This window comes from Pyrus communis, chromosome 7, assembly GCF_041283825.1.
Source record: "Pyrus communis isolate YQ-2024b chromosome 7, ASM4128382v1, whole genome shotgun sequence".
In the NCBI taxonomy this organism is placed as follows: Eukaryota; Viridiplantae; Streptophyta; class Magnoliopsida; order Rosales; family Rosaceae; genus Pyrus; species Pyrus communis.
In genome coordinates this window covers 2,322,870-2,349,923 of record NC_142571.1, presented here as the reverse complement: position 1 = coordinate 2,349,923, position 27,054 = coordinate 2,322,870, and the positions used below count along the sequence as shown (strand labels likewise).

The window sequence follows — 27,054 nt, the reverse complement described above, 5'->3', positions numbered from 1 at the left end:
CAAGGGTCGTCGGGGCTTGATCTTGAAAGAGGATTTAACAAAGAACGAAGAGAGCTTTCTTGATTCTTCGGAATTCTTGGGAATTTAGATGGTTGGAAGCTTTGGAGTTTCAAAGCTTCAAGGATTTGGGGAATTCTCTTCTAATTTTGGAGTAAAGAAATGTATTTGTGAATTCCTTGATGCTTGATACCTTGATGGAGAAGCCTATTTATAGGCTTTGAGAATGAATCACCACCACAAAATATTTTTTTTCTTTCCAAGCACCATTGCCTAATTTTCCCACTTAATGCAATATTGAAATTGAAGTGGTGTAACTTATGGCCTAATTTCCCACTTAATACCATTTTAAACTTGAAGTGGTCTAACTTATGGCCTAATTTCCCACTTAATGCAATATTGAAATTGAAGTGGTGTAACTTATGGCCTAATTTCCCACTTAATACCATTTTAAACTTGAAGTGGTCTAACTTATGGCCTAATTTCCCACTTAACACCATTTTAAACTTGAAATGTGTATGCTTTGTCATTGCCCAAATGAGAAAAACTTGCTTTGATCCGTAATGGATTGAAGTGTGCTTGCCTTGTCATTGCCCAACATGAGAAGAAAAACTTGTTTTGATCCTCAATGGATTGAAATGTACTTGCCTTGTCATTGCCCAAAAATGAGAAGAAAAACTTGTTTAATCCTTCAAGGGTATTTCTTCCTATTTTGTTGAGTCACACGCCATGTGTACAATTTGTACAACACGTGGCGTATGCCATGTATGCCTTGACACGTCAAAACTTTAATGCATTGGTGAACATTTGTTTTTACTGAAACTTTGATGTCTACAGAAGGGACTAGCTTTAGTGTGATTAAACCTCACTCGCCTCGACTATGGGGCTCGCTAGATAGTCTTAGTGAGACCCCCCGACCACCACCGGATTGCTAAGACCCTTCTTTTCTCTCCCGTTGTCCCACTCGACTCCTCATCCTGCTTGATAACCTTGCCAAACCATCCCAAGACCACCGCCGCATCCTCGTAAATCACAGCTTCCTCTGTCACTTTCTCTTCTTAGTTTTCTTTAATTTTGTTTAGAAGATTCGTGAAATTATTACTAGGTTTTGATAGATTTTTGTTTTTGATTGATTTGTGGGTTTCATTGATTTCTCAGATTTGATTGGTTTCTAGGTTTTAATTTTTGGGTTTTGATTGCTACCCATTTGTTTTCAATTTATCTGGTATTTTTCCTTTTATGAATTGAAATACAAAGTTGTTCAATGTAAATTTTGATATGTTTTGTTATTAACTCATTAATTTCTGCAGGTATATGATCTTACCCAATTAATTAGTACCTTTTACATTAATGCTTATGGTAGTCTTACAAAAATCCAACGAATTGAATGGAACTGTCGGTGAGGGTGAGGGTGAAACCAATGTTCAAGAAATCTTATACTCGTTCATCTTCTAAACTGCAAATTTGGTTCTATTTTCTATCAATTTGAGTCGATGAAAGTTTGATAATTCTCCAAGTTGCAGAAGCACCTGCAATTCGTGAAGAAGAAGAGGGCTATGCCCTTTTATTTTTTCATATATTCATTTTGATATTTTTAATAGAAAATAAATTAAAATATAATAATAATAATAATAATAATAATAATTTATTGTTAATCTAGCTTCTTAGTCCAACACTGCACCAAACGTTTCACTAAGCTAGTCCAACTTAGTCTAGTCTAAGCTAGTCCAACATAGTCCCTGAAGCTAGTCTAGTCCGAGACAGTCCAGTGCAACAAATGCATCCAAAGTTTTCAAGCCCTTTTCATTAGTTTTCCTTATAAAAAAAAAAAAAAAAAAAAAAAAAAAAAAAAAAGAGAATAACTAAATATTAAAAAAATTATGGGTTAATCTCAGTTTACTACCCTGAAATTTCTTGGTTTTCAACATTTGATACATAAAGTTTTTTTCATCCCAGAGTAGTACCTAAAGTCATAATTTTGGGACACTTTCATACATCCGTCAAGGTTGCTATTAAATCAACCGTTAACTGGTGACGTGATGCCCACGTGGACAATGATTGGGCGCCACGTGTTAATAAGGGTCTCACGTGGATATTAAAAATTAAACATTAAAAAATTAAAAAATTAAAAAAAGAAAAGGGTGTCTTCTTCCTCAAACCCCGACCCCCCTCCCTTCCCCCTCCCTTCACTCCTCTCCACCTTCCCAACCTCTGCACATCCATCCTTCCCCCCCTCTCTCTTCGACTCCACCCATTCAACCCTCATCTTCTTTGACAAACCCGTGAACTCGAATGAGCGTGCCCCACCTACCAGATTTGATGGCAAATCTCAAGAAAATCGACCACAAATCTGGAGAAAAGCGGAGGATCAAGCCGCATTCGCATCTCCGACTTCATTCTCGAGTCGATTGAGCTCGACCTTGACCGAATCCGAGCGGTGCAAGAGGTTTATGAGCTCGTCGCTGTCCATACTAGGCCTCCTGAATCCTCTCCTCCGTGATGAGCTCTTCCCCTCATTGAACGATACTGAAATTATACCGGCGGCGGAAGTGTCCATTACCCGTGAACCAGTGCGGGGAATCAAATAGGAGATGAGGGTTAGGTGGGTGCATAGGAGATAAAGGAGGGAGAATGGAGGGAGGGTTGGGGGGTGAGGTATGGCGGCGGTGTCCGTTACTCGTGAATCGGTGTGGGGAGTTGAAGAGGAGATAAGGGTTAGGTGGGTGCAGAGGAGAGAAAGGAGGGAGAAGGAAGGGCATGGTTGAGGAAGAAGATGCCCATTTTTTTTTCAATTTTTTTTATGTTTAATTTTTAATATCCACGTGGGAACCTTATTGACATGTGGCGTCCAGTCATTGTCCACGTGGACACCATGTCACCAATTAATGGTTGATTTAACAACTTAGACGGATGTATGAAAGTGTCCCAAAATTATGACTTTAGGTACCACTCTGGGATGAAAAAAAACTTCATGTATCAAATGTTGCAAACCAAGAAACTTCAGGATAGTAAACTAAAATTAACCCAAAAATTAAATATCATCTACACCTTCTCACTTCTAATCCGGAATCCTAATTCTTCAGTTTGCTCTACTAAGATCTATTTTGCTTTTGATCGGAAATATGCCACATTTAAAATTTTATCCAAAGGTTAGAAAATTAAAAATTGAGAGGAATAAGTGTTACTTCTTCCGGATTGGTTTAGATAACGAAAATATAATATTGGTTTTTTCAATTTCAACATTCTTTTGTGAGAAGACAATTCAAAATTAAAGATTTCAAGAAACTTATTTCTTACAAGTAACACGTTTGAATCATGTTCAATTATATTCCATTTTGTTTTTCTCTTGGAAATTGTGAGTGATTTTGTTGATTGTAAAGATAATGATGGTCCTTGGTTACAATGTCCAAATTTTAGTTGGAGAAGACGATGACATAAAGCCATTTACAGTGAAATTGCAACCTTCGACAAACCTCTATATTTTTGTAAAGATTTAAGGACTTATCTTTTAGTATCTTTTATCATATACCGTCGTTGCAACCTTAATTGTGAAAACTCAAAAATGCATCCATGTAATTGTCTATAAATCAAAGGATCATAGATTTAGCTTATAGAACTTCACTACAGGAATTTTAAACACTTTGGTTGAACTAATCAAATTTGATTTTCTATTCTTTTGTGCTGATATGGTTGTGCATTTAGTAGTGTCCATGCGAGGGAATGTAGTATGCAATTCAACTGTACAGCTGAAAAATATTTATATTTCTTGGAAAATATATGCATGGATTGCATGCATAATTTAGCACATCAGCCACACTTCCATTATATAATTTTTTGTTTTTTTTCCAAATTATAAACCGATTCATCAATATCATATATGGACAGATATACTAAGAACTAGTTTGAAAATGTTTTTCAAATGATTGAAAGCGCTTTGGTAAAATTGATTTTGAGTTTCAAAAGCACGTTAAATGTTTTTTAGTTTTAAAAACATTTTCACCAAAAACATTTTCAATCATTTTAAAAACAATTTCAAATGAACCCTAACATCAACATTTACAACAAAATTGGCTCTCAATCATCCCAATGAAAGACTTTAACAACCAAAGAAGCCACCTCATGGGCGGCTTTGTTACGCTTTCGAGGGGAGAACCCAAATACAATGGACTACAAACGGAAAGCTAGTACGCGAATGTCACGATCAACTCCTTCGACCAACATCTCCGTAGTCTCCCCACATATGCCACTGCCTTTGCATCTGTCTCTACCTCCACGATAGCAAAACCTCGCACCACATAGGCTGTCAAACCCGCACGAAGGTCATTCATAGTTGCAAAAAAATAAATATTGGAGTCACGATGCAAGAGACTTGCAGCCCAATTGCTTAAGAGTGTTATACATGCGATGTCCTAAAATACGTGTTCGAGTGGCCCTTAAACCCATATCGCTTGCACACAACAAAGTCACTTTATGATGTAATATTCATTATCTCTCTTTATTGATTCTAACAAAAAAATAACTATAGGTTATACATTGCAGATATGGGCTCAATCAAGCTAGGTAGAGTAATGTACGTGCTACCCTTCTTGTGCTTTAAGTCAGAACACTTTCTAATCATAGTTTAGAATAGATTAGAATATCGCTCAAATAATTAGGTTGTGCATTTGGTTTGATGTTTAAACTTTGCCTCCACATTATGTTAGCATTTAATCTCAAATCACCATCTCCATATTTTGTTAATTTCCTTTGGTATGTCACATGTGAGATTTGGCTACAATCATATATTTGATACAATTAGCATCTTGACGGTCAGATGGTGATTATATTAAATTCATACATTCATATAAATTATATTTGACCATTAGATGGTGATTGTATTTAATACATGTAAGTATTGTGGTCAATCTCGTCCGATGTGTTGGGGATGTAAATCAAGCCACAAAACCTGGTAGTAAGAACAATGACACTATTATTCAAGATCCGTTCGATAACATTGTCGACATTTAGTGAATGGAAGAAAAGAAAAAAATCATTTACAAGCTATTAAAAAGCAAGATATGTGCTCTTCAGTTTCTCCGAGATACTGAATCATCCTTGGGAAGAGCAACGTAGTTAATGGGCGTTACGTTATGTGCCCTTCCGCTTTCCTTGCGTTCCTTTCCAGCTGAGACTCCATGACGGCCTAAAGGTGTGCGGCGATTGATTGGTGTGCCAACCATGGTGTTACCACTTGTGCTCTGTCCCAATGGCTTCTTTGTAGAAGGCCTTGAACCAAAGATTGCCTCCTGTTCTGCATTATGTTGTTCTTGAAGCCGTTTTTGCTCCTGTAAAAATTAACCATGGGCCAAATCGTTATTAGCTTTTTCTCCTAATTTCGATTGACATGTCCCGCACAATCCATTAGAGCAGCAGAAACAATGCATTTGCGGAATGAATGGCGATGAATAGCAATAGCATGCATAGCAATTAGGTACACAGTTGGCAATAGATGAATTTTTATCAAGATGATCGATCATATCCAGGAGTCATGACAGAAACACAGATATGAAGAGACTAAAGTCGCCAAATTGACACAGAAAAATGAGATTATATCTACTTTCCCAGTAGCAATTACGCTACATTTAGCATTTTATGCAACAGATTAAACTATAGGATCAGAAGATGGGCAGTGGACATTATTTGCATTGCAGAAAGAATGAAAGTCTGGATGGCAAGGTGTTTCATCTGCATATTAGCGAATGGTTGAGTGAAAGTAGCAAGTCCAGGCATACCCGAGATTTACGCTTCTCCTCCTCTCTCTCCTGTCGTTGTGCAGTGTACTCCTCCAACGTATGTAACAAGGGAACCTGAAATTCATGTAGTTGTTGGACTAAGCACAGCAGACTAAGATAACATAGAACTTCTAAAAACAAAAACATCTAATAAACCATATTGGATTACCTTGTCATATAAGAAAGGGATTCCTTTCTCAATCTCCCAGGCTTTAACTTTGGCAGTCAAATTTTCGATGATAGCTAGTAAAAAAAGTATTTGTTGTCAATAAATAAACTTCCGATAATCCCTAACAATGCTACATATAATAAACACAGAAAGAGAACCAGGCACTGCAAGCACATGGAACTTCATTTCAATATAATTTCAGTTTCATGAAATTGTAGTTCCATTACCAAACAAAAGTGCCTCTTTAAATATTTTATGCTCGAAGGCTCAAACAAACAAAAGTGACTTGCAGATCCAGTTTTAGCAACAATTAACTTCACTCAAACCCAAATAGATCCCGCTCTCGAACTTGGAGTTGCAAGTAGCACAAAATTTCTCTTCTTTATGGAAATTTAGGAGAACAGAATAAAGAGTGTCCAGTTGGTTGCTTCCCCACAAAACCAGGTCTGAGAAGTATGCTTTGTTTCTTCAAAGTGTAGAAATTTCGAGAGATATGAACCAAGGTTTTCAGTCGAGAAGAACAAGATTGCGGAAGTGAAATCCAGTTACACATTTTTCACCTCACAGTGAATGATAATTTGTGAAAACAAGCAAGCATGAATTCTTTTCCTTAATTTTGCTTCTCCGCGGGTCATAAAAGTGAGTATTTTTTTTTTTTTTTAAACGAACAAGTATACTCACCATGAATTCTATGCACAAACTATGAGGTATGATGATTATCAAGTAAACTGAACAGATAAATACACAATGCTCACAATTGTTCCTTGTGATGCAGCGGAACCATGGCAATTAGGATTTCCTTATGTATAGAAATAAAAATACAGAAGGATATAAAAAAAATGTCAAAGAAATGATACAAAAAAATACTTTCAAACAAATTCAAATGCTGTTATGCTACAAATAAACAGTAATACCAAAATTCTGGAGTGAGTCATTGGGAAGTCAAAGTATTCATTACTTCTTATATATGAACCAAGACCCTAAGTTGGCCAATAAAATCATGTAAAAAAAAATGGTCAGATAAGCATCTTCAGGGCATAGAGAACAAAGTACAGATAAAAGTGAAAGCACATTTGTCTAACAAGTATTTTATAAGAGATCCAAACTGCTCTAAAACACGATTAAGTGCTCACATGGTATTTTTACAGCCAGAATCCGGGCTTTCTCAGCACGCTTTAAATTTTTGTGTGCTCCTCTTCCTGCGCTGTAGCGATTTTCATCCTGAAAGAAAAAAAGAATAGAAAATTCAACATAAAGAAAATTTCTTATTTCTTCCTGAATAAGCTCCAATATGCTATAAAGGAAGTCACAAATGATCAGGGACTTAAATAGCCCAAGCAAAATTGTCCATGTATTGAACCTTTCTAAGACCATGTTTTGTTACCTCTTCAATGTGGAATGCCCTTCATCATTACTACTACTAGTACCCTACTCATTTTCAGGCTTCCCTTAACAATTGCTTGTTTAACACAAATCATATCATTATCCACAATACCATGTTAGCTTAGTTGAAACATGTTATTTTTTTCTTAACTTCTAAATAAATGGAATCGCTTCTCATCCGTTCACAAGTTGTTACAACTGCATCTCAACTTGTCTAAACCTATTCCACCAACATGTTTCTTAGATACACAATAGCTGTACTAAAAAATTATAGCTTAAGGAAATTCTATTCTATAGTTTTCCAACCTTATTGGTATTGTTGACCAGATGATTCTCTAAAACCCGATCTCCACTTCAACCCTCAAGCCACCACAAATCTACAGGTAATTTCTCTTCCATCACACTCTCTGTGGTCTATGCATATGATTAACCCAAAATACCAAATATGATCACTCTTAGTCTTTACTCGTTTAGTCACTTGACCAACAGGTTATATACTCTGAGACCGTTGAAAATAATAGTTCTGAACAAAATGTAAACTGTTATTTTTATACTTTTACCTTTTCATACTCATCAAGCCACTTTTCCTCCTCAGATGCAAACTTGCACTTCTCTACCTTGTCCAAAATATCCTTCCTGCTTAAAGCTTGCTCTTTGGCCCTTAGAATCTGATCATCCATGCTTGAAAGCAGATCAGACAAACTAACACTACCTGTAAATCCATATGCAATCATATTTCACCATCATAATTGAAAAGTTTATTTTAGAGCCATAAACAAGGGACCAAGATTATAGAAGGTTTTTAAGACCAGAATCTATGAGACTGCTGAGGATCTCGCTAGCTGAATCACTATCTACATCCATGTGGACCCCTCTGTAAATTTCTTCCAGCTCACTTTGCCTCTTGAATACCAACTCCTTCATCTTGCTGGCTTTCAAAACATTCAACCTCTCAACTTCAACCTCAGTCTAGAAACAGTGAATTTCCAGTCAGTCATTACCAACAGTCATTAAGATTTGCAGCACAACGTTATTTATGCGAGAAATTTTAATATAAACTGGAGATGATAATTAGCACCTGTTCAATGACATCTAGGGAAAGGCATCCTTGCCTAGACACCTCATCAACTGAGGAAGAAATTATGCTCGTAACATGGTCAAATCTTTTCTGTTCATCAATTGGTGTCTCAATCAGATTCCATAGTTCTATCAGTTTGCTCCCAAGATATTTTAGCTACAACAAAGCATATACCAATTGAGTAAGAAGAATTTCGAAAAAAAATGGAAGTGTAACAAAGTTAACTTCCGTGGAAGTACTGGGAAATTAAAGTGCGGAGTTTTACAGACTAATTCAAAAAAGTAATAATACATTGCCAATTCACGTAGGTCACCTTATGTATCAAATAGTTAGTGACAGAGAAAAGAGATCAATATTGAGTTACCTTTTGCAGTCTTTGTTGTTTCTCTTGCTTTAATGAATCAGTCAAAGTCGTCAATCTGGCAAGAGTATCATTACTGATGCTCTTGGACTGAGCGGAGGAATGATCCGTCAAGCTTGGGTGAACTTTGTTGATTGTCTTACAGAAATCAATTGACATTACAACCGAGAGTTCATGGATGATGTTTACATTAGCACTTACTCTCTCTAGACGCAAAACCTGCACAAAGGATCCAGAAAAACCCAATTGCAAACACAAGAGAAATTCAGAACCTGAGTTAAATTGAAGACTATCGGTGAGCCAAAAGCAGAACCCCAAGTATTACCTTCTCTCTTTGAAGCTCCTCAAGTTGTGACTGAAGGTCCCGCAACCTCTTCACACTCAAATCGCGCTCGTCAAGTCCTGGATCATCCACATTCCCAGACACGCCAGCCCCAGCTATTTCAGCCGAAATCCTTGCAATCTGGGACAGAACTGCTGAAAACTCCTTGACCCTTTTCTCCTTCTTCAAGATCAATTCGTCCAGAACAGGTTTGAGGGTAGACAATTGATCTTTGAGAGTCCCTCTTCCGCAAGAAAAGGAGTCAACTTCTCCAAGGGCCAAAGCAATGGCCTTGATCTGGGCTTTGCTGTCCGCTAAGTACTGGTGCAATTCGGCACTGTGCTTCCTGGTCATTTCCACCTTCCTCCGGTAAATATCGAGACACTCTTGCTCAAGCTGTAGAAGCATCTTGTCCCTCTGATCGTCACTCTCCCCAATTTCATCCCAAATTATCTGGAAAATTCAAAATCCAAAAAATCCCAATTAAACCCCTTAGTCCTCCGTCGCCGAAAATACCGAAATTCACCTGGAAAACGAAACGAAAAGAAAAGAAAACCAGCGAGCGAGAGAGAAAGAGAAATGGAACCTGCAATTCGCGTAGGAGAGAAGCGCAGGTGGTGCGGGAGGGAGAGACGGACGAGGGCTTAGTGGTCATGGCGAGTGAAGAAACGTTAGGATAGAAGCGGCGTCGTTTTCAAGATTCGAGTAGTAGCAGCACCTGAGAATTGGAGGAGAAAGGCGACGAGCAACACCCTAGAGAGAGAGAGAGAGAGAGACAGAGAGAGAGAAATGTGGTGGCGTTACGATTACGACACCGTTTTCTGGGTTTGTTTGACGAAATTGGAATGTGATTAGTTGTGAGTTATGAATGCGAGAGAGGGAAATGTTTTTTCGAAAACGGAACTGCGGATTTATCGGATGTTTTGGCGCCAAGAACACTGCCTTTATTTTGATATCCAGCTTTATTTTCTTTTTTATTTTACCTTTTTTTCTTTTTCTTTTGGCGTCCATTATTTAAATGGATCCGGGCCTGGACAATGAAAGAAAAAGGCCCAATGAAGAGAATGTGATTGATGGGGGAGAGGTTTAACAACTCAAACAAATTTGAACTTCTGTTTTTTCCGTCTATTGTTATTTGCATTCTGAAAAAGTCGTTTTACTCTTCTTCGTACACAAATGATCAACCTTTATGAGATGTCAATAACAATTCATGTAAAGTAAGACTTATTGAGATATTTTTTTAGGGTGGCAATTCTAGCACTCTTTTATCAGTAACATGCACTTCAAACCTAAATTTCACCATATATCTGCACTTAAAAAAAGGAGTGCCGAACGTTAAATTAGGAGCGTTATAATTTTGTTTATCCTAATGCTGTTATTTGGTTTTCGTATCGAAACAAGGGTTTGTCAAGTTACTAATGTAAAATGAGTAATTTCTTATTGTACCAGTTAGTTACCGCACGCTGCTCAGATTATATTTTTTAGGTTTTAGCTCAAAGCCCAAATTCAAAAGTGATCAACCACGTTAGTCGGATCGAAGCGCGGGCATTGTCATCTTGGAGGTTCGTTTGAGATACCACATGGCAGCAAAAGTACAACTTGGTCTTGGTGTTGCATGAAAGGTCTTGCTATCAATCTTCTTGTTGGTAAAGTTCCGGAGGCCGAACTTTTGGCTCCTTATTGCTCGGCTCCTCACGACTACTTAACTACAAATCATAAGCTGACTCATACACTAAAGTCACTTAAAAAGAATTCAACCAAAAGAGAGATAAGAAAAACATATCCGCTTGTCAAACCGTAATTTGTTCTCTGAACTCAAAGCGATATGGTTTGCATACTACGTTGCTAGGTTGGACTTTTGCGTTGCCCGAACGCTCATTTCCAACGCTGCTAGCGCTGTAGCGGGGGGTGCCATTCGAGAGCCAGATATCGGAATATCGTTAGTTTGGCCTGTTTTTAAAGGAAAACTTGTGTCAAACTGCTGCATGGCCCTCCCTTGAGCCAAGCACTTCCCTATTCCTGTAGTTGGAGAGTTTTAGCCAGCAAGTACTGAACGAACATAGCCAAACATCTACAACTCGGGCCAAAACTCCCCACCACAAACGAGGAGTATACGCTATCGAAAAGATACAGAGCGGAGAAGCAAATTCTGTTTAACATTTAAATTTGCGCTTTCCGACGGAATAATCTCCGAGCAGATCCTGAATAATCTACTTTCACTATTTGGAGAAATGATTTACAAGATTATGAGGTGAGGAGTACAACATAATCAAAATAAACCAAAGGTAAAAAGCACAAGATCAGTCTACCACAATGCCTCATATAGCAGCGGGTGCTTCCTTTTCCCTCTCGTCCCCTCTTTCAGTGTCAGAAATCCTTTGTTCTGAGGGCAAGTTCTTTCTTGATTTCTTGCTCCCTTCAACTTTCCACTGATCCCAGACTCGTGTTCTTGGTGGAGGTGTGAAATCTCCAATGGGTGCAACTAAGCCTGGCTTTCCATCATCGATAACGACATCAATCAACCCATAATCCCTAGCTTCCCAAGGATTCATGAAATTATCACGGTCCGTGTCCTCTTCAATCTGCATCAACAAAGAATTTAAAAACGGAAAGAGACCCTCACAGAATATTTACTATGGAAGAAATCTAATTTGAAGCCTGACCTGCTCCAAAGGCTTCCCCGTGATTCTTGAGAATATTTTGTTCAATTTAATCTTGTGGTACACCATTTCTCTAATTCGAATACCCATTTCTGTTGCCTGAATTCACATGTAAAAGTTGCGGGATAAAATCATGAATCACCAACAAATGCATTAGCCTTGTAAACGAAAAGAACTATCTATCATATTCAGCCAACATGTATGTGTTCTAGCCAGGTAGAAATGGATAAAAGGAGGAGATGATTGAAATCCTCCACCGCATAAAAATGCATGCGTCAGTATGTTAAAGTTGTGTACAAAAAGTTTAGCCATTGCTATAAATATAAAGGACACCCCAACCCCAAGCCAACAAGGCTCCCTGTTTTGCGAAAGAGGAGGAGGGGGTGAGAGGAACATCAATAGTACGCAACCTTACCCTTGCCTTCCAAAGAGGCTGTTTCCACGACTCGAACCCGTGACCTTTCGGTCACAAAGGAGCAACCTTTCTGTTGTGACAAGGCTGAATAGAACTGGTGAGGTGCACAATCTTAAGAATATATCTGCATCATTCCACCTTCCTATGAAGATGATCGCCTTAAATGACTTCACTGCAGACTTTTCTATGGCAGAGGAAAGTCAACCAACTTATTTTACTTATAAATGATAATAATGACGGTAGTGATCAGCCTTTATTAGGAAAATAAATTAGCAACGTAAACCATTCATCACAATACCACAAGGCTGCCCAAGTCAAAGTTCTGGATCACTGTGATTGCAAAGTGAGGGCTCATCACTCACAATTCCAGAGGCTCACAACAATCTAACAAAAGGTCATTTATTAAGGACTTGACCTTCTGAACTGCAGAACCTGAGAGAGCTTGTTGAGGGACAAATGATAGCTTATTCTCAAGCACGAGAACTTTACTAGTCAAATGATACATTCTAAAAACTATATCAAAGCTACCAACAGCATGAGAAATGCCAACCATATAGAAGGCATGGATTGTGGAAATTCTAGAAAGTGGAGAATAGCTAGTTGCCAGAATCTTGGAGTGATCTTTCTCTGGGATCTAGTTGGAAGGGAGTTTGTTGTTTGACTCGTCCTTGAGAGGTTTTAATTTAATTTGATTTATCCTTTACAGTTCATTGAAATTATGTAACTCAAAAATGGTGTTTCCCCGTGCAATGGGTAATCCTCTATTACTATATAAACTGAAACATATAAGTCAAATTTATAATCAAAAGTGAACTTAGATTCTTCCAAAAGTCAAATTGTCGCAATAATGTTCTGAAAGAAAATGCTTGACTACCCTCAGAGACTATCAGGCTGAGGTGAGCTAAGTTTGTAAATACAATCTTAAACAATAATGGGCGTCTATAACTTAGTAACAGAAACAGAGGACAGCGCCAATATGCCATGCCTTAAACCATAGACAGACAGGCTTGGGGGAAACTAAGTTTATAACTACATGATACACATAAATGGTAATCTATAACTGACTAATAGAAAGACACGACAGCATCGATATAAATATATGCAATGGAACCAAGGATAAAGATATTGGTATCACTGAACAAGCATATTTACAAAAACAATGAAAACACTATGGTAAACAAACAATACTAAATACACCTTAAGAAATTTTATATGGACATCTACAACAATAAGCAGAAAACAAGCACTTACTTTTCCCCCGGCAGTTCCAAGGGGTTGATGGATCATCACTCTTGCATTGGGCATGCAGAATCTCTTTCCTTTTGTGCCAGCAGCAAGAAGAAAGGCCCCCATAGAAGCAGCAAGCCCCAGGCAAACAGTTGAAACATCTGCCTTGCACAACTTCATTGCATCATATATTCCCATTCCTACATGGAGGGGCAGGTTGGTAAGAACACAAAAGAAAAAGGAAGAGAACTTTAAAAAGAAAATATACTCAATCCAACTGAAGTCGTATCACAATAACAAGGGAGGGCATGGCTAAGCTGGAGAACAGCTATTTTGTTTTCCAAAAGCAGAAATAGATAGGAAAAAATTCATTTGCTTTATTTGTTTTCAGCAAACCTCATTCAATCTTTTCATTGACATTACCCGGTTAGCATTCTGCCCTACTCTTTCCCTTTCTGCAAAAATTTCCCGCCCTCTATGTCATTCAAATTTCAAAATGCGTAACAATTGATAAAGAGTTGGACTTTTACATAAAAGAACCATGTGGACTCAAAACAAAACCCAATGGCAAACATATATGGCTCCAATTTTGTTCAATGTTACCAAAAGGACCCAAACGTCAAATCATACATATCTTCTTTGTCCCTCACACTAATCAACTTAAAGTGTCTCTCCTCGTACTAGTTCTTGTTGGTTTCTTGTGTTGTTGTTTCTTTTTTAATTCATTGTTGCCAGTCTAGTTCCCCTAGCTAATTGTTTTTGTCCATTACACTAATCTTCTTCGCATTGGTTTTTTATAAGAGTATAGAAGATGCCTTTGGTGGAACAGACTCACTTTATCCCCAAGCTAATCATTTGGTTTTCTTTGTATTTCCTTAGCATGTCAAGCTCTTGTTTACTATCATCTTTTAATAACTTGTTAACCAAAATCTAGTCTATTCCCAACCAAACCGAATGCTCACTACACCTTGCTCGCCTACATAAATCTTTTCTACTATGTACTTCAGACAACTATAGATTTCGAAAGCCTGTCATGTGGTGGTTTACACTGGGAAGAATTGGATTTAAAAAGTTATACACCATAATACCAATATATCGATTCCATTGCACAAACTATCTACCGTCCATGATCAATGCTGTTTAAGTTTTTTTAAAAAACTAAAGATTATCCATGACATCACTGGCGGAGCCAGTTAAAGCCTAGGAGGGTCATATGACCCTTCTCACAATTTGGAAATGTTGTATTTATATGTGCTATATTGATGTAGCTTGGCTTTTATACTTATAGTTAACCTCCTCACAAATGTAATTTGTTCGTAGTTGAGGTTCCAACACTTCATTTCATAATTTCATTTTTTGCCTCTTAATCAAATAAAAGGTATTTAATTTCATGTCCTCATACTAATATCCAATTACTTTTGTTCAAATTCGCACGAAGGTGCATAGGCATGATTGATTTCCCCCATGGTTGGAAATTTGGAATATTTTTTATGCTAAATAAGTTGATACTTATGATCATTTCTCAAGTAATTTTTATTTATAAGCTCAATTTATCATAATTTTATAGTCACTTAAGATTGACTCTCCTTAACAGAATTTCTGGCTCCATAACTGCATGACATATCATTGAAGTTACTTAAATAGAGTATTGAAAAAGTTATAAAAGTTCTCATAGTTTCTACATAATACAGGCTTAGAGTATTGAAAAAATAAAAGTTCTCATAGATTGCCCAATTTGCAAAATCAATGAACATGCACACACACCCATGAACTTCCTCAATTGAATTAGCTAAGAAAACTTATGAAATATGCAAAAGCTTGGATTCAATACATAATTGGAAATAGACAAGTTTAATAAATAAACAACATAAATAAGTAGGTCTACCCTACTTTTAATTATCAAGTTGTTATCGTTGCATTCCAAGAGAAATCAAAGGTACAAACTGTTTTAACTGCGCTCTCATATACAGAGTAGAGGAAACAAAAATTAAATAAAAATGAATGTATGATCCAACCACAAAGTCAAAATTTATCTTCAAAAGGCACACAGATATATACATCGGCTTATACTCTTAAGGCACCATATATGGCAGAACACTTAGGAAAAATAATTGAAACACTTTTCTAGTAGGGAAAAAAAAAACTAAATATACTTTTTCTAGTAGAATAGGAAAAAGAAATCTAAACAATTTATTGTAGAAAACTCTGAAATCAAAGGAACATAGTGCAATCACTTAATGTCTTCATTCTGAAAGTTTAGTGATTCCATAGGTCTTAACAAAAATCAACAATCACCCAGATAGCAATTGCTACTTCTTAACTCTCTTTCATTTTTTTTTTTTTTTCTCTTCAAATTTTACGAGAAGAAAAGCTTTAAGTGGATAAAAGAGATAAGATACAACACAAGGTGACAGCCAAACCATCACACATAGTAAAGCTCAATCGAAGATAATAATTGAATTGATCAACAGCTACAATTAAGTAAAATATGCATCAAAGCTTATTGTTCGCACTCTTTGGGTATATCCGAATTAATATATTACTTGTTTTACATTGGTGGCTGTATATTCTTCCAGTACTCTCCCTTTAACATTTCCTCATCCAATATGTTGCAAATATAATGCAGTATATGCATGCAATCCTTTGTACTTGATACCAAAGCATCGCTTCATGATGTCGTTCTCCTCATTTACTATTTAATTTGCCAATGCTTCGAGTTATATTATAATTGAAAATCGATTTACCTAATTATGTAATAAAAATATGTCGTTCATTTGTATGTTTTGTTATCAAGGATATATAAGAACCAGAAAGCTATAATTGAGGAGAGATACCAGGATCCAACATGCCGAATATATTTAAATCATACCAGCAGTAACAGAACCACCAGGCGAATTGATAAACAATTTAATGTCCTTTTTCGGGTCCTCGGCATCTAGAAATAGAAGTTGGCTTATGATCAAATCTGCTGTCATGTCATCTACCTGCCCACCGTTAGAAAATGAAGACAAAATTAAATAAAGCAACCGTTCCTAATCATACGTTAAGTCTTCTAGTAACTAAGAAACACAAACAAACACACAGTAATCCCATCAAATGACTAACTTCTAACTTTCAAGTTTCAACAAAAAGAAGAACGTGCAAACTCAAATACAAGTTTAGTCCTTTTGTAAATAAGAAACACAAACACACACACAGTAATCCCATCAAATTTTGAACTACTTAACTTTCAACAAACAGTAAAGAGTCCAAATTTCACAAGTAGCAGCAAAACCCATGTCGAAAATATTCGATGCTGAAGCAAGAAAACCCAAATTAAGAGAGAAAGAGAACCTGAGAACCCAGAAAGATGATTCTTTGACGGAGAAGCATGTTGGTGGTATCGAGCTCTTCGAATCGGGGCAGCCTTGGAGCTGAAGTAGTAGCTGAGGGAAAATCCCAATTGCTCGACAAGGTCAGTCGTGGGGGAGACGAGCTTTTCATGGCCTTAATCACACAGACGCCATTGCTTCTCCGACGGCAATTGATAATACCATTGCTGTTGAGGGCAGTGCCCTTCACAATCGGCGAAATGGGCACTTGGGTTTGTGAAGAACACAGCGGCCTTGAAGCTGTGGCTGCGTACGTCATCATCTATCTCCTCTCTCACTCTCTGTGAGTGTGTTTTCTCTATTCTTCGTCTCTGACCCTCTTTTTCTTCTCTCTTTCTTTTTCTGGGGAAAGTGGGGACGGAAGGAAAAATGAAATAGCTTTTCGACAAAGAGGAGGACAACTGCCAAATCGGCCTTCACAAAGGGCCGACGCCCAATGGGCCTGGGCCGGTTCTTGTTAGCCGTTTATTGTATATGTTCATTCTATCCGTTCATCTTATTAGTTCATTAATTATTCTGCGATCATAATTCTTTTGAATTTTTTATCGAGTACAAACATTATTTGACGAAATCTGATCGCACACTATACAATGTACGGTTAAAATGAATTAATTGCTAGAATCCTCACAAAAGATGTCTGAAGAAGATCCTCATCCCATCTTAAAAGCTTACAGAGTAAGCAAAGATGGAAGAGGATCTCTTCCTTCTAATCCACTAGATTAAAAAAATCAGACAATTGAAATTTGATTCAACGGTTACAAATAGAGGTTCACATTAAAAATTATAATAACTTTAGCCTTTGGATCAAATTTCAATGATTCGGATTCTCTAATTTGGTGAATTAGGAAGAAGGATACCTTCCCAGCAAAGATGGTGCAGAATCGACACGTGTATGACACGTATCATAAAAACCCTATGACCGAAGGAAAAATATCCGAATTTGCAGAGAAACCGTCGAAAAAATCCCCAAACCCAAAAAGCCAGATGAAATCGGAATCTTACCTCCCTCTATTAATTGCTCCCTTCTTCTTCCTCCTCCTCCTCGCATTGCCTTCCACCACCGCAGAAAAATCAACCCGAATTGGCTGCGGCCGCAGTTCCCAACACCGCAAAATGGGCATACTCGGCGGAATCCAAGAATTCCGCGGCGCCCAGAACAGCGCCGAAGTTGAAGACCTCGCTCGCTTCGCCGTCCAAGAACACAATAACAAGGAGGTACTTAGTTTGACCTCCTGACCTTTTCCTTTACCTAATTATGCTACAATTTCGATTAATTAATTGAATTATTATGGTTCAGAATGCCCTGCTCGAATTTGTGAGGGTTGTGAAGGCGAAAGAGCAGGTGGTTGCCGGAACTCTGCACCATCTCACGATCGAGGCGATCGAGGCCGGCAAGAAGAAGCTGTACGAAGCGAAGGTGTGGGTGAAGCCTTGGATGGGCTTCAAAGAAGTGCAGGAGTTTAAGCAGGCTGATGACGAGGAGACGCCGTTGATTACCTCTGCCGATCTTGGCGCCAAGCAAGGTGGGCATCCTCCTGGGTGGCAATCTGTGCCGCCGCATGACCCGCAGGTGCAGGATGCGGCTAACCACGCTGTTAAGTCCCTCCAGCAGAAGTCTTAACTCCTTGTTGCCTTATGAGCTTCAAGAAGTTGTTCACGCCAAGGCTGAGGTTTGTGCCCTTTCATTTTCCTTCTTTTGGTTTTCCACTTTGTAGTATTGGGGTTTGTATTTGTTTGTGTTGAATTGGGTATTCAAATTTATCTGAATAAATTTTTGAATTGGGTATTGTGTGTAGTTTTTTGTTGTGTCGAAAGGGATTTCGGAGAATTGGGTATTTGGGGGTTGGTTTGTGCTGAATCAGAGTATGAAAATCGATTTTATTGCATTTCGGAGAATTGAGGATTTGGGGGGTAGTATTTGGTTTTGTTGGAATGGGTGTTCAAGTTCATTTAAATGCTGAGAGGTTTTTCAGTGTGCTCGGAACATGGGGGCGGCATGCCAAATGTTATTATACAAGTGGATGGATATTTTTTTCAAGTGTCCCTCCACTTAGCGTATGTGCTGGGGTTTCGGGCACACTTTGGAAAATCTCTTTCAAATGCGAGTAGTTGTGTAATGGGACCAGGATTCGGTTGTGGAGAATTGAGTAGGAAAAATCTTTTCAACTTCAAATTGTTTTGTATAATGCGGTATACAAGTCGATTTGTTTGTTCTTCTCTGTTTTGAGGTCTGTTTGACATCATCGTTGGGATCGACGGGATCAATGTATTGATTTGTGTATATGATTAAACTGTGGGGAGCAGGTGATAGAAGAGCTTGCAAAGTTTAACATGCTTCTGAAGGTGAAAAGGGGAAGCAAAGAAGAGAAGTTTAAGGCCGAAGTGCACAAGAATATGGAAGGCGCCTTCAGTCTGAATCATATGGAGGCAGACCACTCCTAAACAAGTAAATAGTTTGTGGTATTGAAATCTTCTGGTACTAACCTGAGTATGTATGCTGCTTTGCTTGCTTTCAGTACATCTTGTATGTCTTGATACCGAAGACTAAGGCGTAGTTGTGTGTCTAGATAATGTGTGTGTTTATAAATGCTAATACTTTCTATGTTCTTAAGCTTTGTTCCAATGTTGCTTTCACTCCAACTCTACACTGGACATGTGCTGGGATTCTTAACGTCTTTAAGATATCAATTGACTTATGTGCAGACTATTTTTTAAGATCCGATAAATGTTCGCGTCCGGTATATATGAAAACATCCCTCTTTGAACTTTTTTTGTCCTCCAAGTGGTGCTTCATCCCGCCCTGCCTGTTATCGGTCTTATCGGTCAATTTACAGTTTCCGATTGCCAAAATGATCAATTTTCATCTTGTTATTCTTCACAAGCTCCGGAGTTGTAAGCGTCGTTATGTTCGAAGTTTTATCTGTGTGATGTAAAAGACGTGGTAAATTCAGATTTTTTTTTTTTTGAACTCTTTGAAATATTATTCAATTTTTAACCACCACAACATCATGATTTTCAACGGATTTTGGAGAAATTAGTATGTAACAATACTCTGGGTGCCCTCAAATCTGACGAGTTCAAACTCGTCCCTCAATAAATGAAATCCATCGCTAATTGCTGGAGATAACTGAAATCCATCGCTAATCGCCAGAAGATGGAGACGACGATCACTGAGATATTATGAATCTCTTTAAAAAACGAAGATGAGCTTTTGAGTAAGATTCGTTCCTAGTTGATCGATCCTGGTCTCATTGCCAAGGAGAGCCTTGAGAGAAATGGTGAGAACAAGCGTGCCACTATCGGAGGCTCTTAACAGACTGTTTTTCTGAGATTGCCCTAGACTCAATGTGTTAACCAAACAACAGGGTACTCAATGAGACGTTGGTTCAGTTACGTTCTTTTTATGCCTTGAAGATCGAGGTCTTAAATTTACAGATTGCGTAAAATGTAAATAAAGAATGCGAAAAGAAGTAAAACTGGTTTTGATCATTGCATTGCTGAAACAAAATACAATTCTCGAAAAGAAATGCATGAACTACAAGCCAAATTACACCACTAGTTGAACTACAAGAAAATTACACTTCCAAAATGTTTCCGGAAAACTAGTAAAATACAATCTATGCGAGACGGGACAATCTAAGTAATTTTCTCATAGTTCACTTGGCCATAAAGATTAAATTTGAGGAAGGTCCTGAGCTCTGGTTGTATTTATAGGATCCAGATCCTGAGCCTAGGGATCAATTGATCCGTCTCATTGAAATTTGATCTAATGGCTACAAACAAGAGGTCCTACTAAAAATTATAATAAAATAACAGTTCAATCAAATTTCAACGGATCAGATCAATTGATCCCTAAGTTCAAAATCCTTAGATCCGGAGAGGATCTGGATCCGTATTTATAGGGCATTGTGGAGATCCTCTTTGATCTTATTGTCATTTGACCTTGGCATTAACTACATTTTGTGCAAGGTAGCTTGCCTCTGTGCTTTCCGGCACTCGTATGTGGTTAATCTGTCTACTGCCCTCTTAGATAACGTGGTCATCGTAGATTTAAAAAGAGGCGATATGTCCGAGCTCTGGTCACCTACATAGTGCGCCTGGTCTAGGCCACAGAGCTTTGATCTCGGAGAGGGCTGGATCCTTTTCATAGAGATCTAGGAATTTTATGATCGTGATCGTTCATCGTAGATTTTGCGATCAGAAATTATTTCAAAATTTAAAATTTAAAATTAAATATAAATAATATCTAACAAAAATCGTACAATATACAATAAACGATCACGATTACAAAATTCCTACACTCCATACGAGATTACCTTTCGAGAATTGGAATTCTATTTGTAACAGTAACTAATACGGAAAAGTCGTCTTCAAAACTTATAGATTAAGCCTGTCTCGTAACAAAAAAACAATAAACTAACAAAAAGAAAACAAAACCTTACAGAGGAAGCAACGGATAACAAAAAGATTCGCCACGTGTCACGATACCAGAGGATCGACAGGGCTAAATTTCCGTGTCCAGCGCGTCGACGGAGTCTTTTTCCTTGAGAGGATGTGTATTAATAGCCACAAAACTCTTCTTCTTCTGCAGACAAAAATCAAATCCACTTCCGAAATACAGACAGAGCTCGCCGCAGAATCAAACATGGCCGCAGTTGGTGCAGTCCGCGATAACCAAGGTGTCGCCAACAGCGTCGAGACCGAAAGCCTCGCTCGCTACGCCGTCGATGAACACAACAAGAAGGAGGTACCTCCCATTTCCGTACCCTTTTTGTTTCTGATTTAAATTGTGGGTGGTTTTTGATTGATCGGTCCTGTTTGCGATGTCGTAGAAGCACTTTCCCGATGCTTCTTTATGAAGTGCTTGCAAGTGCTTTTTCAGGGAGGGGAGTCGTTTGGATTTTGGGTAGTGCTACCCGCACACCCTTTTTTACTTCACAGACACCCCTCTTACTTTTTCGCTGTCGGATCGAATGAATCGAAGATTAATGGTCGAAAATTAATAAGGGGGTGTGGGAGGCAAAAATGGGTGTGGCATTATCCTGGATTTTTTAAGAAAATTTCAATGGTTTTGTAATGAAAGAACTTTTGACATAAGTGCTTATGAGCGAAAGTGATTCCTAGAAAAGATCCGTAACTAAGAAATTGATTGATTAATTGGATAGCTACTGAGTCATAGAAGCAGTTTCTTCATGAAGTGCTTGGATTTTTAAAGAAGTTTATATGACTTTCTAATGAAAGAACTTTTGATACAAGTGCTTACGAGCAGAAGTGCTTCCTAGAAAAGAGTCCTAATTTATAAATTGATTGATGAATTGAATATTGTGCAGAATGATCTGCTTGAGTTTGTAAGGGTATTGGATGATAAGGTACAAGTGGTTTCGGGCACTATGCATTATCTGAAAATCGAGGCCACCGAGGGCGGAAAGAAGAAGGTTTATGAAGCCAAGGTGTGGGTAAAGCCATGGGAGAACTTCAAGCAAGTGCAGGAGTTCAAGCCCGTTTCCGACTCCTAGTTTGTTCGTCTCCAAGGTTTCTGCCCTTTCATTATTTCAAGCTATATAATTACAAGTGTACTGTTTACTTAGTTTTGGAGAATTGGGTATTTGATTTGGAGTAGGTTTTGGTTGTTTTGATCTGTCTTTTACTTTTTGGGGTCGTTATTGATGGAAGCATATAAGGTGGTAGATTTGGTTTTATGCTGATAATGTCAGGTTCTTTTTTCAACTTTATTATAAGTGATATTTAGAACATTGCTGGAATGATAACTCTATTTAAGAGATTTAGAGGGGTGTTTTTAGAGAGACTTAAGGGTTTATGGAAGCAATTAACATTTACTAAGCTTAATTTCGTTTGCATACGCATGTAAATTTGACTGTTTAAGAAAGAGTTTAACATTTCTAAGACTCAATTATAAGCAATATAGGCCAAAAAGTCCAATTCGAATCCCACAATTTGAAGACTCGGACCTTGCTTTCTTATCTTAACCATGTCTATCCACTGAAAGGAATCCAAACATTAAAAGTATGCATCTTAGGCCATGAATTTTTTTTGGTTGTTTTATTAGTCTTACCGTCATTTTCTCTTCATCTTTGCAAACAATATTTGTCTAAAAAACTGTCAAGTCCAAGCTTTCTAACAATATCATTCAGTCTGGTCGATACAGTCACATCATCTCATCTTGTTTAGTGCTCCTTTGATCTTCGCTGACTCTTGTTAAATATAAAAGAGTAGATAGAATCATTGAAGTTCTATTAAAATTTTCTTCAAAAAAGGATGTTGAAGGCATCAACCAGGTGATGTTTATGAACTCGTATTGCTAATGTCTAGGAGGAGCTTTTAGTTCCTTGGGATCCTTTTCTTCTTTGGGTGCAACCTTGAATATACTCCTATTTCTTGACTCTTGGGTAGTTCCTTTCTATTACATTTCCAAATTTATTTTAGTTTCCTCGTAGTAGTGGGCATTTCGTGTATTCTTCTTATTTCATAGTTGGGAAGGTCAAGAAGGAGACTGTTTATCTTCTTGTTGAAAAGAAAGGTCTGTAAAGTAACGAAACCGTTAAAAATTTAGGGGTTGAGATGCCATATTTGTAGCCTTCTAGATGATCAAAGTCCCATTTCAAAACCTTGCAACCAAATGGAACCCCAGTTTTTGAATGGTTCAGACGATTAAAATTCGTATCTTTGTTCTCAAATTTGCATTTAAATCTTTGTGTCATGCTCACGAGCTTCCTGGTAATTCAATGAAGTTTGTTTTGTTTATTACAGCTTCTTTTTTTCGTTTCAGATAATTGAGTTTTGTACATTCAACATGTTAGATTCGCTCAAATGCTGTGCTATATATGGTTAACCATTTGCAAGATCGGTTGATTCGAACTTTTGCTTATTTTTACATGTTTTCATTGTGAAAGCAGGGGATAGACGAGAAAGCAAAGTTCAATATGCTTCTAAAAGTGCAACAAGGGAGGCAAGGAAGAGAAGTTTAAAGCCGAAGTGCGTAAGAATTAAGAATAATGAAGTTACCTTGAATTTGTGGCATGGCAAATTGTGGTGTATATACATGCTTTGGTTGCTGTTAAGTGTTTCTTCTGTGTCGTAATCAATAACAAAACCTGGTCACTAGTGATGTTGTGTACTCGTTTTTCCAATTTGTATCTATATTATAAGGTATTATAAGTCTATTGCCCATCCCTATTTTCTTCCTTCTTTTCTTTTCCATCCTTTTGCTATTTATTAATTTCAATTGGCAGTGCCAGTTAGACCTGGCATTTTAAACCCGACCCAACCCGATCTGTTAAAATGAGTATTCGGGTGAGTGTTTAACGGGTCAGGTGGTTAACGGGTTCACTCGTTAAATAACTGGTCATTTTGGGTGAACCCGCGAAACTCGTTAACACCTATTATTGAGGGCTTTTGTGTAATTTCAATAGTCAATAATAGAAGACCCTCACTGTCTCGCACTGCACCCCCTCGAATTTCAGCTCTCCTTCCCCTCTCTCTCCACTGTCGATTCTGACATCAACTGATTTGGGAAGGTGGTCCAGCTCGCAACTTTCGACCCATTTGAGTCGGCCCTGGGCGCCCTTAACCAATGCAACTCAGTCTGTGAAGGTAGAGAATGAAAACTTGTTTCTTTTAGGGTTTTTGATTGATTTTGTTTCTGTTTGATTATGTAGGTTTGAAAATTTTTATGTTTTTTATTGCTTTTGTTTTTGGTTGACGGGTTGCATTGTGCCGATGGGCTATGTTTTGTTCTTTTTCTGTTACTTGTAATGACAGAGAGAGAGAGAAGCAGAGTGTCCTTCAGTCTAATGTCTGCAGACTTCTACACTCGTGTTCAACAGGAAGCAACTTATGGTTGTCGAGGGGTTTTCACGGTCGATCAATGATACAAAAAAGGGCTATATTTGATTTGGATGAAATGTTAAAAAAAAAAAAAAAATTGTTAACGGGTGAAACGGGTAACTTATTAGATTAACGGGTTGGGTTTGGATGATCCATTAGCTTAATGGGTTGAGTTTGGATGACCCGTTAAATTAACGGGTCGGGTTCAACCCGACCCAAACCCAGTAAACCCTACTCGTTTAGAGGTCTAGTGCCAGTACTACAGTTAAGTAGTATTTCACTTCACTTGTAAGTGAGGTTTTAGGTTCGATTCTCGTCAAAGAAGAAGTTGAACCACAGTACTATGAGTGACCCACTGTAAGGCTTAGTCAATTTCTCTACCCGCTTAGTGTAGATACTATCGTTTGTTAAAATAAAAATTTGAGTAGGCGGTATGCTATCTTCATTAGGCACTTGTCTCAGGAAGAATCATATATACAGGATGAACTGATCAAGTGACTTTCTGAATTGGTTAAAAAACATCTCGTATTGGCATGCATCATTTAGTTTTAACCTCTCAATCGATCGAGAGGTTCTCGTCATTTCACACTCACACACAAACCCTAAGGCCCTGTTTGGCATACCGTATAAGGCACCGGATAGGACTAATAATACGGTGTACCGTGTTTGGTGACCATTTGGATTAAATAGGCACCAGATTAAATAATCCGGGCCCACCTTTTTTACCCGATGCTTTACCCGCTTACTAATACTGTGCAAATGCACGGTATAACTTAGTCGGGCTTCGGTTGGAGAGATCAGTCTTTCGTGCCCTCTTTTCCTCTCCAGGCGCTCTCTTTTCCTCTCATCCCAGGTTCGTCTTCTCAACTTCTTCTTCGTTTAAATCACAGTTCGTCTTTTCAAATTTCTTCTTCTAGGATTCTGCCATCCCTCTATTCTTCCCCCTCCTCCTATTTTTCTTGCAATTTTCTTTCAATTGATTGAATCTAGTTATCATTTTCTCTCTAATTATGCAATTGATTGTGTAATTTTGTGTTTTAATTAGAATTTTTGAATTTTAGGGTTTGCTATTGGGGTCGAATTTAGGGTTTGTTGTTAATGATTGGGTAGAGTGGGAGTGTGCAGGTTCACTTACCTAAACAAAACTTTGTCTCTGGCACAGCTCCTGTTTCACTCGCTGTCTCACAGCCGCAACGCAACCATACGAAAACTTGACCTTGGGTACTGAAACTTGATCTTGGGTACGACGGTGACAACTCTTAACCACACCTGAACTACAAATCTCGTTCCAAATTTTTTTAATTTTTATGTGAATTTTACTTTATATATATATATATATATATATATATATATATATATATATATCTGTGTGTTTGTGTGTGTGTGTGAGAAAAATTTCGAACTAGGGTTGTTGAATTGTTGATTGGCATTTATTCCAGTTTGTAAAGTAATTACCTTAGAGTGTGTATGTGTGTGTGTGCGTGTGCGCTGTGTGTGTGTGTGTGTGTCTCTGTGTGTGTGTGTCTCTCTCTCTCTCTTTCTCTGTGTCTGTGTGTGTGTGTGTGCGCACGCGCACGCGCTTGCAATGCAAGAGAAAACCAAGGGCAGCGTGCGCAGCTTTTGTGTGTGTGTGTGTGAAAAATTTCGAACTAGGGTTGTTGAATTGTTGATTGGCATTTATTCCAGTTTGTAAAGTAATTACCTTAGAGTGTGTTTTTGAATTCGATTCGTAACATGCTTCCTTGACTGATGAATGTCAAGACATCTTTCTGATTTCATTGTAATTTTTCCTTATGATCACCGCAACAGTCTGTAGGATTTATTATCTGCCTATGACATTTTTTGGTAGGACTTATTAACATGCTTCCTTCCGTTTTCAGTGTTATTATGCATTCATGCTCCAGTTACTTAATTTTTTGCCACTATCTAATAATGTTATTTTATATTTTCACTAGACATGGATCAAAGAAAGATTGTGGCATGCTTCATTGTTAACGTGTGGTACTTGAATATTGTGACTTGGTTGATGATGTGGTTCATCAAGAATCATAATTCAGCTAGAAGGCGGAATCGGCAACTTGCACTTAGAAATCGCACATTTGTTAGGAGAATGGTAGGGTCAACCTATTTAGATAGCATAATAGGATATGATGATGTTCAGTGTGTGAACCAAATTAGAATGGATAGAAGAACGTTCCACTATTTATGTCAAATGCTTCGTGACCACGGTAGAGTAAAATTGGATGGTGTAGTGACAATGGAAGAACAAGTTTGCATGTTTTTACATATACTTGCACATCATGTCAAGAATCGTACAATTGGGAGTAGGTTTTGTCGATCGGGGGAGACCATAAGTAGGTATTTCAATTCCATTCTACATGGAGTGTTAATCCAACAAGGTACATTTTTGAAAGTGCCAGAACCCATTCCTAATGCCTACCCAGATCCTAAATGG

At 37.9% G+C, this 27,054-nt stretch overlaps 4 protein-coding genes and 1 long non-coding RNA gene across 6 annotated transcripts; 3 read left to right on the top strand and 2 right to left on the bottom strand.

Annotated features, from left to right (window-relative positions):
* Window positions 1–4,946: 4,946 nt before the first annotated feature.
* MAP65-5 (microtubule-associated protein 65-5) lies at window positions 4,947–10,001 on the bottom strand. Its single transcript, XM_068472383.2, has 10 exons — window positions 9,668–10,001; window positions 9,085–9,534; window positions 8,763–8,978; window positions 8,399–8,554; window positions 8,130–8,289; window positions 7,881–8,032; window positions 7,071–7,158; window positions 5,938–6,011; window positions 5,769–5,843; window positions 4,947–5,321 (listed from the first exon to the last, which is right to left on the bottom strand). Exons 1-10 carry the CDS (start codon window positions 9,734–9,736, stop codon window positions 5,064–5,066), a joined length of 1,698 nt encoding a protein of 565 aa, XP_068328484.2. The 5' UTR covers window positions 9,737–10,001; the 3' UTR covers window positions 4,947–5,063.
* A 1,217-nt stretch (window positions 10,002–11,218) lies between these two features.
* LOC137733221 (ATP-dependent Clp protease proteolytic subunit 3, chloroplastic) lies at window positions 11,219–17,141 on the bottom strand. Its single transcript, XM_068472375.2, has 5 exons — window positions 16,717–17,141; window positions 16,253–16,367; window positions 13,408–13,583; window positions 11,745–11,840; window positions 11,219–11,663 (listed from the first exon to the last, which is right to left on the bottom strand). The coding sequence occupies exons 1-5, from the start codon at window positions 17,014–17,016 to the stop codon at window positions 11,400–11,402; spliced, it is 951 nt and encodes a 316-aa protein (XP_068328476.2). The 5' UTR covers window positions 17,017–17,141; the 3' UTR covers window positions 11,219–11,399.
* On the top strand, window positions 14,529–17,066 carry LOC148695446 (uncharacterized). Its single transcript, XR_015964482.1, has 2 exons — window positions 14,529–14,884; window positions 14,928–17,066. It is a non-coding gene; the product is annotated as an uncharacterized LOC148695446 (long non-coding RNA).
* Window positions 17,142–17,677: 536 nt separating the features above from the next.
* Window positions 17,678–19,456, top strand: LOC137733222 (cysteine proteinase inhibitor 6). The gene is given in 4 exon segments (XM_068472376.2): window positions 17,678–17,969; window positions 18,052–18,372; window positions 18,374–18,424; window positions 19,059–19,456. Coding segments are annotated over 4 exon segments (741 nt in total). The 5' UTR covers window positions 17,678–17,738; the 3' UTR covers window positions 19,197–19,456.
* Window positions 19,457–21,204: 1,748 nt separating this feature from the next.
* Window positions 21,205–23,942, top strand: LOC137733506 (cysteine proteinase inhibitor A). Of its 2 annotated transcripts, none has more exons than XM_068472652.2 (3): window positions 21,205–21,501; window positions 22,085–22,286; window positions 23,666–23,942. In XM_068472652.2, exons 1-2 carry the CDS (start codon window positions 21,307–21,309, stop codon window positions 22,268–22,270), a joined length of 381 nt encoding a protein of 126 aa, XP_068328753.2. In that variant the 5' UTR covers window positions 21,205–21,306; the 3' UTR covers window positions 22,271–22,286; window positions 23,666–23,942. The 2 variants fall into 2 exon arrangements, with proteins under 2 accessions (XP_068328753.2, XP_068328752.2); XM_068472651.2 differs by having other exon boundaries at window positions 21,301–21,501; window positions 23,669–23,942.
* The last annotated feature ends 3,112 nt before the right edge of the window (window positions 23,943–27,054 follow it).

Coding starts and splice junctions, on each gene's coding strand:
- MAP65-5 (XM_068472383.2), bottom strand. CDS start 9,736: ATGACCACTAAGCCCTCGTCCGTCTCTCCCTCCCGCACCACCTGCGCT. Junction 8,979..9,084: donor AGGAGCTTCAAAGAGAGAAG/GTAATACTTGGG, acceptor TCCTTTGTGCAG/GTTTTGCGTCTAGAGAGAGT. Junction 5,844..5,937: donor TCCCTTTCTTATATGACAAG/GTAATCCAATAT, acceptor CATGAATTTCAG/GTTCCCTTGTTACATACGTT.
- LOC137733221 (XM_068472375.2), bottom strand. CDS start 17,016: ATGATGACGTACGCAGCCACAGCTTCAAGGCCGCTGTGTTCTTCACAA. Junction 11,841..13,407: donor TTGGAACTGCCGGGGGAAAA/GTAAGTGCTTGT, acceptor ATGTGAATTCAG/GCAACAGAAATGGGTATTCG. Junction 11,664..11,744: donor CGGGGAAGCCTTTGGAGCAG/GTCAGGCTTCAA, acceptor TTGTTGATGCAG/ATTGAAGAGGACACGGACCG.
- LOC137733506 (XM_068472652.2), top strand. CDS start 21,307: ATGTGTATTAATAGCCACAAAACTCTTCTTCTTCTGCAGACAAAAATC. Junction 21,502..22,084: donor ATGAACACAACAAGAAGGAG/GTACCTCCCATT, acceptor AATATTGTGCAG/AATGATCTGCTTGAGTTTGT.